Source organism: Linepithema humile, chromosome 1 (assembly GCF_040581485.1).
Source record: "Linepithema humile isolate Giens D197 chromosome 1, Lhum_UNIL_v1.0, whole genome shotgun sequence".
NCBI classification, from domain to species: Eukaryota; Metazoa; Arthropoda; class Insecta; order Hymenoptera; family Formicidae; genus Linepithema; species Linepithema humile.
This window is the reverse complement of record NC_090128.1, coordinates 21,189,462-21,202,486: the sequence shown is the minus strand read 5'-3', so window position 1 is coordinate 21,202,486 and position 13,025 is coordinate 21,189,462. Positions and strand designations below refer to the sequence as shown.

Below are 13,025 nucleotides of genomic sequence, written 5' to 3'. Positions count from 1 at the left end.
TTGTCTCTAAATATTCATGATATAAAATCTTTAAATAGTTATGTATCTATATATAATTAATAGTATCAATATATTTAATTTAGTAACATTAGTTGACATCCTCAATAAGCAGATTGTTACAATATTCAAGAAAGTTTGAAAAATTTGTATATCGATCCAATAAGACGAAATGAAAGAGCATCATTATTATACATTCGCCAAACGGATGATAGCATTGTGATATCAAAAAAAGAAGAATTTTTCAGAAAATTTTGACAAATTTAAATTGTGTGAAAAGATTCAGAGTTCTTTTTATTAATATTTTTCGCGTGATAATATATTCGACTCCACTAAATAAGTTGAATCATATCTCAAGATTTGTGCGTTGCTTAAGCATTGTTGATTGAAATATAGACCTCAACATCCGCAAACTTATGAAAGGTTCATTTTATCAGAACCGATAACAAAAGTCAGCTCAATACTAACTCAAATGCATCTACATAGCACATTCAAACTTCTTCGTCTGCGGTATCGCAATGCATTCGTTTTTTACGAGCCCTTTTTTTCCTCGACAGCAATTCTATTTTCTAATCGTCCCCCTGGATTGACAGTCGTATATACAATTACTGTAGAAAGCGAGAAGAAGAATGCGACAGGGGAGAGCAAAGTCTCGTCAGCCGATCGAAGCCGCGACTCGGCACCGATCGACGTCGGCCTTCTGGTGCGATGCGGCGTCGCGATGCGGGTCGCTAATGCGGGGTCGTAGCGTGAGAGCGGGTCGCGATTGCGCGCGCAACCTGATAACGCTGAGGCAGGCAGGCGCGAGCACTCGGGTGCTCGTTATCAGTGCGGCAGGCGTCGGCAGGCTTAAAACGGCACTCGGTCCACCAGTCGACCAGGAGATCGCGCCACGAGGCGAGCCACTTTTAGATTGATTTTCAAGAGCACCGCCAGCACGGGGCCAGCGCTCCGCGTTTATTTTAACGCGCCCAGAGAGCGGGTATAGGGAACGGGTCGCGCGCTCGGCCGCATAGGCGTACAAAGCTGATAGGGATAGTGCGAGAGAGCAACGTGACGACGAGGCGAGAGGTTCGGCAATCGCGACGGGCGAAGCCTCTCCTCCGCGGCACAAGACCGGTCTGACGGAACCGTCGTATATTTTCGATCGTGTCTGTCTCTCGCGCATCGGAGCGCAAGCACGTATTGTACATACAGAGCGCGCGACAACTGCAGCGTGTGTGCCGTCACGAGGGAATATACGTGTAACATATTCCTCCTGTCTGTCTTTTTCCTCTCTCCCGGTCGTCCGCTGGTTCATCGTTCGTACGTCGTCGATTCGTTCTTTCGCGTCCGTCCGTCCGTTTCACGCGCCGCATCGCGCCGCATCGCATCGCAACACATCTCATCGCATCGCATCACATCGCATCGCATTGCATCGCATCGCATCGCATCGCATCGCATCGCATCGCATCGCATCGCACCGATTCGCTTCGTTCCGTCCCGTGCCTTCTATAACTCTCTATCTATAACTCGTGTGCGGTGTGTGCTATCGAGTGTGTCCCCGCGTGTGTGCTGCGTGCGGTAGGCCCCGAGGTGTGCGCTTGTAGGCTTCGTGGCGCAGTGCGTGAAATGAGTGACAAGGACCGCTCTTCTCCCACTCTCGTCGAAAACAGTCTCAAGTCGCTGCTCGACCAGCCCAGCATATTTCCGCTGATCGGTAAGTGTTGGCCAGTTCGCTGACGCGGGATGACTGCGTATGTTGCACGCGTAAATTGTCCGCTGGCACGCGCAACGTGCGGCCGACCTTTCCGGTCGCCCGGCTCACAGCCGTGCCGATTCCGAGCGTTCGCCGTTCTCCGCGCGCTCGGCGCGCTCCTCTCCTCCTCGCTCTTTTCCTCTGTCCTCGATCGTTTCTCGACGTTCGCCTCTTAGCGGCTCTCTCCTCCTGTGGTTAGTCCGCGAACTCACGATTCCGTGGAAATGCGCCGAGAAATCTTTCCCTAAAGATTTGCTCTTTGCATTCGCGGCGCATTTGCGTTCGGCCGGTTGCGGAGCGCGAGAATTTTGCGCTGTTCGCGCTCGCAACTCGCTACTGCCGGTCGATTTTCGAAAAAATCATATTTCAAAATTCGCGCAAACACGCGGCTATCACAGCGCGGACTAGCGGCGATCACGTGAGCGCATGGTGCGCAGCACGCTCGCCGAAAGTTTGAATATTCGATGAGCCTTTGAATTTCGTGTGCGCTGGCACGCACGCACGCCCCTGAGCGCAGCGCGCCGTAAAAACTTACGCTTTTTCCTATTATCGGACTGCCAAAGAGGGCCAAAGTGCAAAGGGCGAGAACGCGAAAGGGGTGGAGAGAGGGGAAGAGAGAGAGAGACAGATAGAGGGAGGAATAGAGAAAGAGAGATATCATGCAGGACAACGAGCGTGTGTTTGTGCGCTTGTCGTCATCGCGCCGACGCTGTTGGTCTGCCAATTAACCTCGTTTAGACCCCGTGGCGCACCACGTGATGCTGCTAGCCTTACCTCGCCCTGAGCGAACCCAACCTACACGCCCGATTCCGCTCCGCTCGGCAGAACGAGCATGAAGCGACTAATCTTACATGATGCGGCTGAGAGGGCCGAGGAACGTCGGATAACAGCCATATGATAGCATTCTAATATATTCTAGAAGAGCAAGAACTTAATCAAAGTTATCGTGAAAAAATCGAAATGGCTAAATTAAATGTAATCGATAGGAATTCATTCCGCAAAGTTGCGAACGCCTTATCTTTGAAATTAGGAATTAAAATAGATTTTGCCCTCCCATTTCTCTTCAATCAAATTCTATTTCTATTTCAAATGGAATTTAATAATTGATTTTTTTAATTAGCATAAAATATCCCACACAGTAAATTGTGGTAATCTACATTAAAGCCTTAATATTTATCGCGAGATGTAAAAGTAATTAAGAACATTATTTTTTTAAACCACAATCTGTAGAATGCACACAGTAGTAGGTCGTATATCATTTGTAGTGAAATGAAAAATCGGTAAATATTATCGAGTTTTAATTTCAAAAATAAACAATTTGATTACTGCCAGTTATGCATTCCTGCTAATTAATTTTAATCCTAAATTTTCGCAAGATTTAATTTAATAATTTTCCTTATTCCCCCCCTTTAGTCTAAACGTTAAGAAAGGTTAAAGTTAGTTAAACTAATGCTAAAATTATCCCATCTTGATTGAAATCAATTAAGCTTGTTATTTCAATCATGAGTGTTATCATATTTTTTATTTCTTCCTCTTTTTTCTCTGATAATTAGTTTCGTTAATTCGTTGAAATAAATATTTCCTCTGACTTTTACGTAAAAAAGAAATCAATCCAAGTTATTCATAACTCATAATTGTTAAAGTACAAAAAATTTGTTGTCCTGTGAAAAATACATAGATCAAAGACTTATAGGAATTTATCCTGTAAACTTATATTTTAAAGTAGTATTGCAAAGGCAATTTCTCTTAATCCATCTATATTTTCCGGCTAATGACGGTTGCGCGTTTTCCAGGAAACGATGCACCGTTTGATGCAAGTTGCAATCGGATGATGCCATTTTTGTCACGCCGCTAGTTTTATTATGAGCGATGCACGAAACAGGTTGCATAGTCGAATGGGAAGTAACTCGTTACGTTGAGCCAGGAAACTGTCCCCAATTTATTACCTCACTGAATCGAATTATTAATGTAATGCAGATTAAATAATTAACATAGAGCGCGGATATGTGCATACGAGGGAGATGCGTCAATCATTTTTTATTCCGTTGAATTTTTATGTTCCGAGTTTGGTCAGCGATATATTGCATTTTTTTTCATCCGATAGATAACAAAGTCCGCTCGAATTGCTTTCTCGATTACGCAAAATGCGATTATCTGAAGTGGATTCGAATCTCGTTCCGTAGATAAAAAGCAAGAGAAAAAGTAATGCTATTTCTGATTACTTTTTTTTTAACGCGCACCGCCCATGTTACAGAGACGCTGATCGATCCGTTTTCATCGACTATTTTTATCAGTTGTTTCCCATATTAGCAAATATTTTTAAAATACGCATAAATAAATCGTCGCCAAAATAATTCGGTCTCGAGTTCAATTGGCACTCTGTTCGTTGCCACGCGTTCAAGTTTAGAGGAAAAATGCGTCCTGGTCGTTGCAATATCTTCTTGATAAAAGAAGATCTATGTGGCTGCAAACACACATGATATATCGCAAGTAAAGCGACGCTTCGTATTACATACTTTCTGATACTGCAGCGTCATAAGAACCTGAATCCCTTTCATTTACTCGTGCATATGGTTGTAGCAGTGACATTTTATTTATTTTCGGTATTATGATATCGCAGCATTAAGATTTCATAATCGTTTTGTTCGTTATCTGTTGGCAGTCGATGTTACGACACGTATAAAATTGCAGTGATTTTTTTTTAATGTCTTCAGTGTGTTATACATCTATTTTTATATCACATAATCATCATTATGATTTTCTGGGCTGCATGCCATTCTTCCGCTCTTGTTATATACATAGTCTGTAGATATATTAAGAATAAAAAATCAATTATAAATGTAATTCAAAAATATTATAATAGATAAAATCAATTATTAAATGAATCGACTTTAAACATACACATGCAGAAAGCTGAGCGTATAATCGCAGTCAGCATTCAGAAAATTCATTTGAACCGATGTCAGTTCTGATGTCAGACAGATTTCGATACTTTAGAATTAAGCTATATCGCCCTAGTGGGCGCTGTTATATTATGCAGAGACCAGCACAAGACGCACCGAGAGCTCGCGAAGGGACGAGGTAAACTACACCTCGTATTTATGCCGATCGATATGAGGGATATAAATGAGAGCAGAGAAGGGTGGAAGGGCAGAGAGCAAGGGAAGCCCCAGACTTTCCAATTCGGCCAATTACGCCGTGTAATGGCATACCTCCGTTTCTATCTTTTCATTGTTCCCACCGGGTCTGTCGTGTCTTTACTTGCGTTCCATTTCCCTACTCATAATTTTGCCTGCTTTTCCTCCTATTGTAAAATCAACTGCGTTGTAATGCGCGCTCTTCTCATATATACGTATTTAGCAATTAACGGCCACGTGATAGATGTCAATTAAAATTAATTGACGTCCACGATATGGAGTCTAATTGATTCTTTTCTTTCTTCAAGCTCACGAATGATATTAAATATTTATTTATTATTTATTATTTTATTAATTTCATTAAAAAATTAAAAAATAACGGGTTTTCTGATGTTTTTTAAAATTGGAAATATTTCAAAAGTGAAGGTATTTCTTTGCTATACGTAAAAACAAAAAATACGATCTTTTATCTGTTTCTTAGTTCGAATAAAAGATAGGCATACTGTTTGCTTCAAGTCTGTGCGTCTGTGAGTGATCGATGGCACTTATGGTCACTGTCGCAGACGTCATCGTTAGTGACCCGACGACTGTCGATGACGAGAATGCAAGCCGGCAAGTGGACGCCGATAAGTCGCGTGCTAAGCGCCGTTTCATTTTTCATTCACTTTCTTACGATCAATATACTTATGTGCTACTCCTGCCTTATTGTCTGATGGCGAAATGAACTACAGATTTACGCATGCATTGTCAACAAAGTATAAGGCCTGCTCTTACTATATATTGGTCAAAGCTTTGTCTTAAGCTATTAATACGCTAATATGTTTATAATAGCATAATTAATTTTTTATCGTCTAAAAGATAAATACAATGAAATTTGCAATCTGTATTTTAAAATGAATATATAAGTACAATTTTTATAACATCGCTATTTTATTTATCTCATTGTCAACTGCCTTTTTCTTGAAACGCAACTTTATACACCGTAACATATTTAGAAAAATTACATTTAGCACATGTCACTATTCTATAATTTGCCTGCCTAAACAGTTGAAGAATCTCATATTTCATTTTGGAAACCATCAATCATTCGTGGTTAAAAACACGGTCTTTGTGTTTTATTTTGCAAAGTTTGCAACGTCACTTTTTGACCTTTTTCATTAAAATATATTTAAAAATAATGTATATAATCATTCGTATTTATATATATTTTTTTATAATTATATATTTTATAATTATATATTTAAAAATAATGTATATAATCATTCGTGGTTAAAAACACGGTCTTTGTGTTTTATTTTGCAAAGTTTGCAACGTCACTTTTTGACCTTTTTCATTAAAATATATTTAAAAATATGTATATTTTCGAAGAGCATGTAATAAAGATGATATAAAATACAATTGTTTAATTGCTTCTATTTTTATATTTATAAACGAATATAAAACGAAATTCAATTAAAATAGCTTGATTGAACTAAAATGTCAAAATTGTAAATTATTATCGAAACGGGACAGTTTAAGTATCGCACAATAACTCGTAAATACGGAATTGTTTCAATCCGGACCTTTCAAAAAGGCATAGTTCACGGTCCGATAATGTCAGGGGTAAGAAGCTTTATATATTCATTGTGTGTATTTTTCGCTTTCGGTAATTATCGGCAGATGAATCGCGTCGAAAGCTTAGCACCAGTATTACGGTCCGTTCCTCGTACCATGCCTTGTGCTCTTTCACAATATGTTGGGCGATTATTTTTGGCGTGCCTCAGGACCGTACACACGTCAATCCGTTTGATGGATAGGCTGGAAGATCAGAAAAGAGTAGCACCAACTCGAACACGGCTCGGCACGGTAGAGCCGCTTCGCGTGCGACACAGCTGAAAAAATAATCGCATTTGGTGTAATATTTAGCTTATATTTCATACCAATCACGTATTTATTAATACTTCCACGTCGATTCCTGGTTTCCTGGCGCTTTTCCATACTCATTTCAGTTTAATAAATGTGTTTTTATAGCAGAGGAACGTTAAGAATTTATTAATTACCTATCTACTAAAGACGCATCTGTTATCTCATGATAAACAGTTCTCGCAAGGAACTACTTATTGTTCGGATATAAATATCGCGCTTTGACGAAACTAACTTGTTGGCGTGCGACGCGAGATCAACTTCGGCTTTATTAATATGATAGAATGAGAAACAATTGGCTCACGACGCATATACCTCCGCATCGTTTCACATAATTGTCACAATAGTGCCAACTTTATGGTGTACCAGATGCTACTAATCGTTCCAAGTTGGCTACAACGTCTACCATTTGCACCACAACTACCGGTTTTCGATGCCGGTTTAAATCGTTCGAACGCAAAGAGATCAAGGTAAAGGTTAATTACCTCGTTTTCGGCATGAATAACGATTTCTACGATCGCTATACTTCGTAAGAAGTTGAATTAAAAAGACTGATTAAGAATTCATCTTGTCAGATTACAAATCATCGAAATCATGCAAATTAGATCTTAAAAAATGGTCGTAAATTCTTTCCTGTTATTTATTTTAATTTTTAATGAGATAATTTAACTTTGTAATACATATTAAAGCATATTGCAATGAATTTTATTTTATGGTTTATATTATTTGTATCTCACAATGCTTCGCTTTTATATTAATCCTTGATTTCGAAGGTTGGGACTGCAGCTTCGCGAAATGAGCGGCTTCCTGTCTTTCTTAATCCGTCAATTTTTTTGCAAAAGCATGTTGAAAATAATAATGACGCTGATGATCAAATAATTATCCCCCCAAAATTATTTCTCATGCTTCACCATTATCTGCAGACCAGATAACAATGATGAATCGGAGAGATTACTCGTCGAGTTTCGTGTTTCTCTAACTCTGCTCCAAGGTCCCTTGCGATATCCGCGAGTCGCAAGAGGCGTTTAGCACCGCACGATTTCGTTTGTTAGCATGATTCTCGTCAAGGTATGCATTCGCAAATTTTTTCGAATGCTGGCAGAATGAAGGAGACTGCAGAGAGATTATTTCCCGATGAACCGGTTATGCTTAACAAATAGAATATCATAAATAATGGAAAACAATAAACTTTTTATCCGATTTTGCTACAACTTATGAGTAAGCGGAGTTTTGCTTCGCTAGAAAGTTATTCGCGGAACAATAAACTTATCAGCGGCTGAGTATAAAGTGTTTCTGTTTCAAAAGATACTGATTCAAAGCAAACGTATCTAGATAACAGGTTGAACTTGCATGGTTCAAGGTGCGATTTTTAAATACCTGATGAAAGATTAAATGTTCTTTATCGCGAGTAAGTTGTCAAATTAAATTGGCTGTTTCGGTCGTAAAATAAATATTGATTAATATTATAACCTCAATTAATGTTATTCAATCAATCTGCAATTTTTGTTGAGGCGATTTTCCTTTATCCTTAGCTAAAGATTTGAACTGACGAAGCTGATCGCTCGTGGCCTGGCGTGGCCCCCAAGCGAGTACCGCTCTTCTGGCAACCCGCCAAAACTTATGCCAGGTTTCAACATACCGGCCGACATGAGTATTTTTGGTTTTGCGGCGAAACGACGACGGTTTCTCTCTTTTCCCGCGTCTCTCTATTCGTTTTCCCCTCGATATGCTTCCTCGAAGGAAAACGAAGAAACAATCTGCACCATCAGATCGGCAAGCGAGCGGATGTTGTCGTCGGCGAACAACTTCAGCGATTTGTACCCAACAGTTTTCAACGGCGCAAGAGATTTGTTTACTATTTTTATCTTTCTACGTGGCGACGAAAATTGAAGTGAAAGAAAAATTTTGAAATATCTTGCTTTATCTGTCAGTCATTTCGAAACACGAATATAAATGTATAATCAGTGTTTAGCACGATGAATGTAACGACGTATGATTAGTCTCGCGATTGAAGTTTTCATCACGCTAAACAAGTTACTTATGGCCGGTTTATGCTTCGGTCTTAATCTTAATCTTAAGAGTTGATAACGTAGAATGCCATAAGGGCGTTTATACTTCCCTAGTCTTAATCTTAGTCTTAATCTTTATCTTGGAAAGATCCCATCTTTTAACTTTAGTCCCTAATGTCCTAAGGCCGGGCCAATGAGGTAAGTCTGACGTCCGACGCAGCACGAAACCGCGCAAAATAATGGTTTTCGATCCGTGTATATTTAAAAAATTGTTCCTGATCGTATTCAATATTCAGCATATCTTTCATTAAAGAAAAGAAATGACCAGTTTCGTGTCTTTTTCGATTCAGTGGCCGAACAGCGTATCTCCGTGGTTTTCTTTTATTTTTTTTTTAATTTCTTAATAATACACATGCTGCATAGGCACTTAATAACAAAAGTGCCATTCCAAACATTAAAGTTTTTTGCCGCTGGCGATTCATTTTAACATTCACTATAATTTGCAGCACCGGGATCTATTACAATTTGTGGTTAGGTTAGGTTAGGTTTTGTTACATTTGCACATGCGTAGTCCGAATTTCCAGGGAAGCATAAACGAGTCCTTAAGATTAAGTTAAGACTAAGACTAAGATTAAGATTAAGACCGAAGCATAAACCAGCCATTAATCATTATAGTAGTGACGATAAATAGTACATAATCGTTTATTTATATCTCATTTTTCAAGAGATTACTTCGGGCAAGGAGTTTCCGTTGCATTCGCAAACATAGCTTGTAAAAGGGCTCATATAACAGCAATAATTTAATGTCATCATCTGTCAAGAGTAATAAAAATAGTTAATGTAAAATATATTCAGTGCTTCTCATCGACAGGCGATTATTATTTATATTAATGTGTAAAATTATTTATTTTTTATCTTCAAAAAAATTATTCTGTATTTATTATCGTCTGTTCGTAAGTTAATCAAGCAGTTAAAAATATGTAAAGAAGAATATATTTATAAAAATCGCATAAATTTTGAAAAACGCGAAGCCTTAATATCTTTCCAAATATGACGTCGCACTGGAATCGAGATAAAGATATAGTAAGTTAGAAATAAATTTCAGATTGTTTTATCGAATTAATTATTCCGATATTTGATATAAATAGAATTCACATAAATAGAATTTATAAAAGGCCATTTCTTAAGATCTTTGAATGAATTTCACTGTCCTTTGAGCAAAATACACTTATGATAAATCGATTTAAAATTTATCTAATCTTCGCTTTTGTACATCTAAAATTTTTGGCCGTGTTTAATTAGATTTAAAATTGTTGTTAAAATATTGGAAAATAATTTTGTGCAGAGCTGTTTTATCGTACTCAAATCGACGGTGTCAAAACAATTCCGGAAAAGAAAGATTAACTGGAAATTCGTTGAAAAATCCTCTCTTTAAATATCAGCCGCGCGTTCTGAGATGTAATCTGCCTACGCGTTGGATACACACGCACTTATCATTCACAGCTGGCAAGGCAAAACACCGCGACCTGCTGCGGTGACTTGTGTCTAGTCTAGAGTTGCTAGGCGAAATAGTCACGCGGTGCGCGCGTACATGCGTGTGCAGACCGTCATTAGCGCGACTATCATTAGCCGGCAAGGCCGTGTTCAGTGCTGTCTATGGATCCTACGAAACCCCTGCGCTCGTCGCGCTTATTTCTCAGGAAGCTCGAGTTTCACAGTGTGATTAGTAGCGACTTATTTCACGATCGCAATGTTATTCTATTTGCAATGTTACGTTATGAAAAATTATGAATGAATACATATGTGTGGAAAAATGGTTGTAATAATCAATACGTCATACACAAGAGACTAGAGTAAAAATATGAATATATAAATACACGAAATATCAAAATTTGTATATAAATTTAACAGGACTGACTTTTTGCAGGTATTACAATATAAATTTTTTCTATCTATATAAATTCAGATGATGTCTCTATAGAAATATACTTTGTGCACGGGAATTCAAGTTGAGAGACGAGCGAATAATTTGTTCATTAATTTGCTGTACGCGCAAAATATTTCTTTTTTTTCTTTCTTCGGCAAAATCATATTTTCGTGATTTTTAGACGTCATCGGACATATTTAAAGTTTGAGAATTTTGTAAACACTGCTCGTCCGAATGTTCAGATATGGAAGTTCCGCTTTTGTGCGAATCCCCGTCTTTAGAAACGTTTTCCTTCAGCTCCGAAACCGTCGCCACCATTTCCATCTCGCCGGGATCAGCGCGCGTTCTAACTCTTTCTTTTCCGCGTGTTCCTCCTCTTCTTCTCCTTCTTCTTCCTCTAGTTTGTCTTCTTCCTCGACGTCTTTGAGATCTACGCCTCCTCGTTCTACCGCGTGTTCTGCCGCGTGTTCTGCCGCGTCTTCGTCTTCCTCGAGAACGTCCTTTTCTGCGGCTGCGTTCGCGTCCCTCACTCCGGCGTCGCTCACGCTGGGCTCGCTGACGCCGGCGTTTCGCAAGTCGGCGTTTCCTCACGCCGAATCTCCATGGTTGGCTTGGACATGGTTCCATCACCCCGTCACCTGTTCCATCCCCCAACGATAACCACCCGAGGTAGTCGCGGTTGTACGAATACCCTCTGGAAATGCCAGTCAAATGTTTCAATATAACAATAATCACACTATTTTGTATAAAATTGTGATAAATTATTGCGTGTCAGGAAGTTTTGTTGCGAAAAAACCTATAGCGTAGTATTGAGCAATAATTTTGATACTTAGTACAATAGTACAATAGAATTCTTTTTTTACACAAATATGCATAATTATCGAGCATTTAAAAGTCAAATTCAAAACCTTTTTAACTTATGCTACATTACGTTGCACCAACAAAGTATGACACAACAGTTATTTGATCAAGTGAGAACACTGTGTGTGATGCGATCAAAATATTTTTTTTACGAAGTGGGTCACGTATCGCCTTTACAATCATGATTTAATCTATTACGCTTTATTTATGACCTAGCGGAATTATCATTGGCATTGATAAGCGAGTTTTTCGTAATACCAAAAAGAAATGGAAAAAAATAACATCGTAAATATGTCCAATGTATTGCGCGATACCAAAATAAACGGTTGAAATAAAATTTTAGCGCGACTAATTCGATCGAATGTTTATGAGACGCTTACGAAATGCGGTATAATTTAGTGCGGCTAGCAAACGTTACTCCAGAAATAAAATCCTATTAGTAGAATTAATTGAGTTATTGATAATTAACGGGAACGTCGAGTCGAATTCGTACCCCTTCGACCGCTGAAGGATCCCATAGGATAAGCCGTGTTGTAGAGCGAGTTGAACCTGCCGTCTGATCTCCTTGCCAGGAAAGTCGTACTCCTGGGAAATATAGTTACTAATTTCCCGCGACGTCGAGCCTTGTACATCCTGCAGTTTACGTATAGCATTCACAACCAGTGCTTCGACTTTTGGAGTCCGTCTGGCAGGCATGTCTAATGATTTTGTACAGCACATATATATTGTCTTTATTCTGATGATTTTCTAATGATGCTATTATTTATATTTTATGACTGTTGATCTTTAAAAACATGTGCGATTGATGAGAAAGTATATTATTCGCGAGCCAATTTTATTGAAAGATTTAAAAATCGCAACTTTGAGGATCTGGGAAGATCTAAGGATCGCTAAGTAAAAATATAATAAAATATTTTAGAGTATTTATCTTGACATAAAGAGAGATATCTACCTGCGTTGCATAGAATGTGGCAGGATGTATTTAATTATATTTCCTTTCTTAGAATACGTCTCGCAAGCCATTAGATATAAAAGTCACATGAGAAAATGATTAATAACCGTGAATCATTTTAAACTTCTTAAATTTTTCTTATTAATTGAATTTTTCTTCTTAAATTCAGCACACGAAATTTCCATTGATTTTAATAAAACGGTATCCAAGGAAATGATCGTCATTTTTATGATCATAATGTCGTTGTTTTCTCGATTATTTGAAAATATCGAAATCATTATAGCTACAAATTGCAAAATACAATTAATGAGTCATAATTATTATCGCGATTATTATGTATTGTGATAAATATTAATTCTTCGCATAAAACATTCTGACATGTTATGTCATAGACAAATATATTTTGGCTTTTATTAAAATAAACGAGCGAGTTTGACATTATTTCTTAATTGCTATACACTCCACCGGTTTCCCTTGAACTTCGTTCTTGCCTATCTAGCAC

The 13,025-nt window shown here is 38.4% G+C and overlaps 2 protein-coding genes and 1 long non-coding RNA gene across 4 annotated transcripts in view; 1 reads left to right on the top strand and 2 right to left on the bottom strand.

The window, feature by feature from the left end:
* LOC137000197 (uncharacterized) overlaps window positions 1–13,025 on the bottom strand; it is a 57,800-nt gene that overhangs the window by 2,887 nt on the left and 41,888 nt on the right. The window lies entirely within an intron of this gene.
* Window positions 840–13,025, top strand: part of Pdp1 (PAR-domain protein 1) — a 67,894-nt gene continuing 55,708 nt past the window's right edge. Inside the window, exon 1 of one of the 2 annotated variants that reach the window (XM_012362770.2) lies at window positions 840–1,696. In XM_012362770.2, the coding sequence (XP_012218193.1) occupies window positions 1,609–1,696 (88 nt within the window). In that variant the 5' untranslated portion in view covers window positions 840–1,608. The remainder of the gene's footprint in view (window positions 1,697–13,025) is intronic. The other variant, XM_012362769.2, reaches the window with a different exon arrangement.
* Window positions 9,019–12,753, bottom strand: LOC105669688 (U2 small nuclear ribonucleoprotein auxiliary factor 35 kDa subunit-related protein 2). The gene is made up of 3 exons (XM_012362772.2): window positions 12,524–12,753; window positions 12,065–12,269; window positions 9,019–11,404 (listed from the first exon to the last, which is right to left on the bottom strand). Exons 2-3 carry the CDS (start codon window positions 12,265–12,267, stop codon window positions 10,888–10,890), a joined length of 720 nt encoding a protein of 239 aa, XP_012218195.1. The 5' UTR covers window positions 12,268–12,269; window positions 12,524–12,753; the 3' UTR covers window positions 9,019–10,887.

Bases quoted from the DNA above. Each gene is read 5' to 3' on its own strand.
- LOC105669688 (XM_012362772.2), bottom strand. From the start codon at position 12,267: ATGCCTGCCAGACGGACTCCAAAAGTCGAAGCACTGGTTGTGAATGCT. The intron at 11,405-12,064 runs GTACGAATTCGA...TGGCATTTCCAG, and splicing joins ATCCTTCAGCGGTCGAAGGG to AGGGTATTCGTACAACCGCG.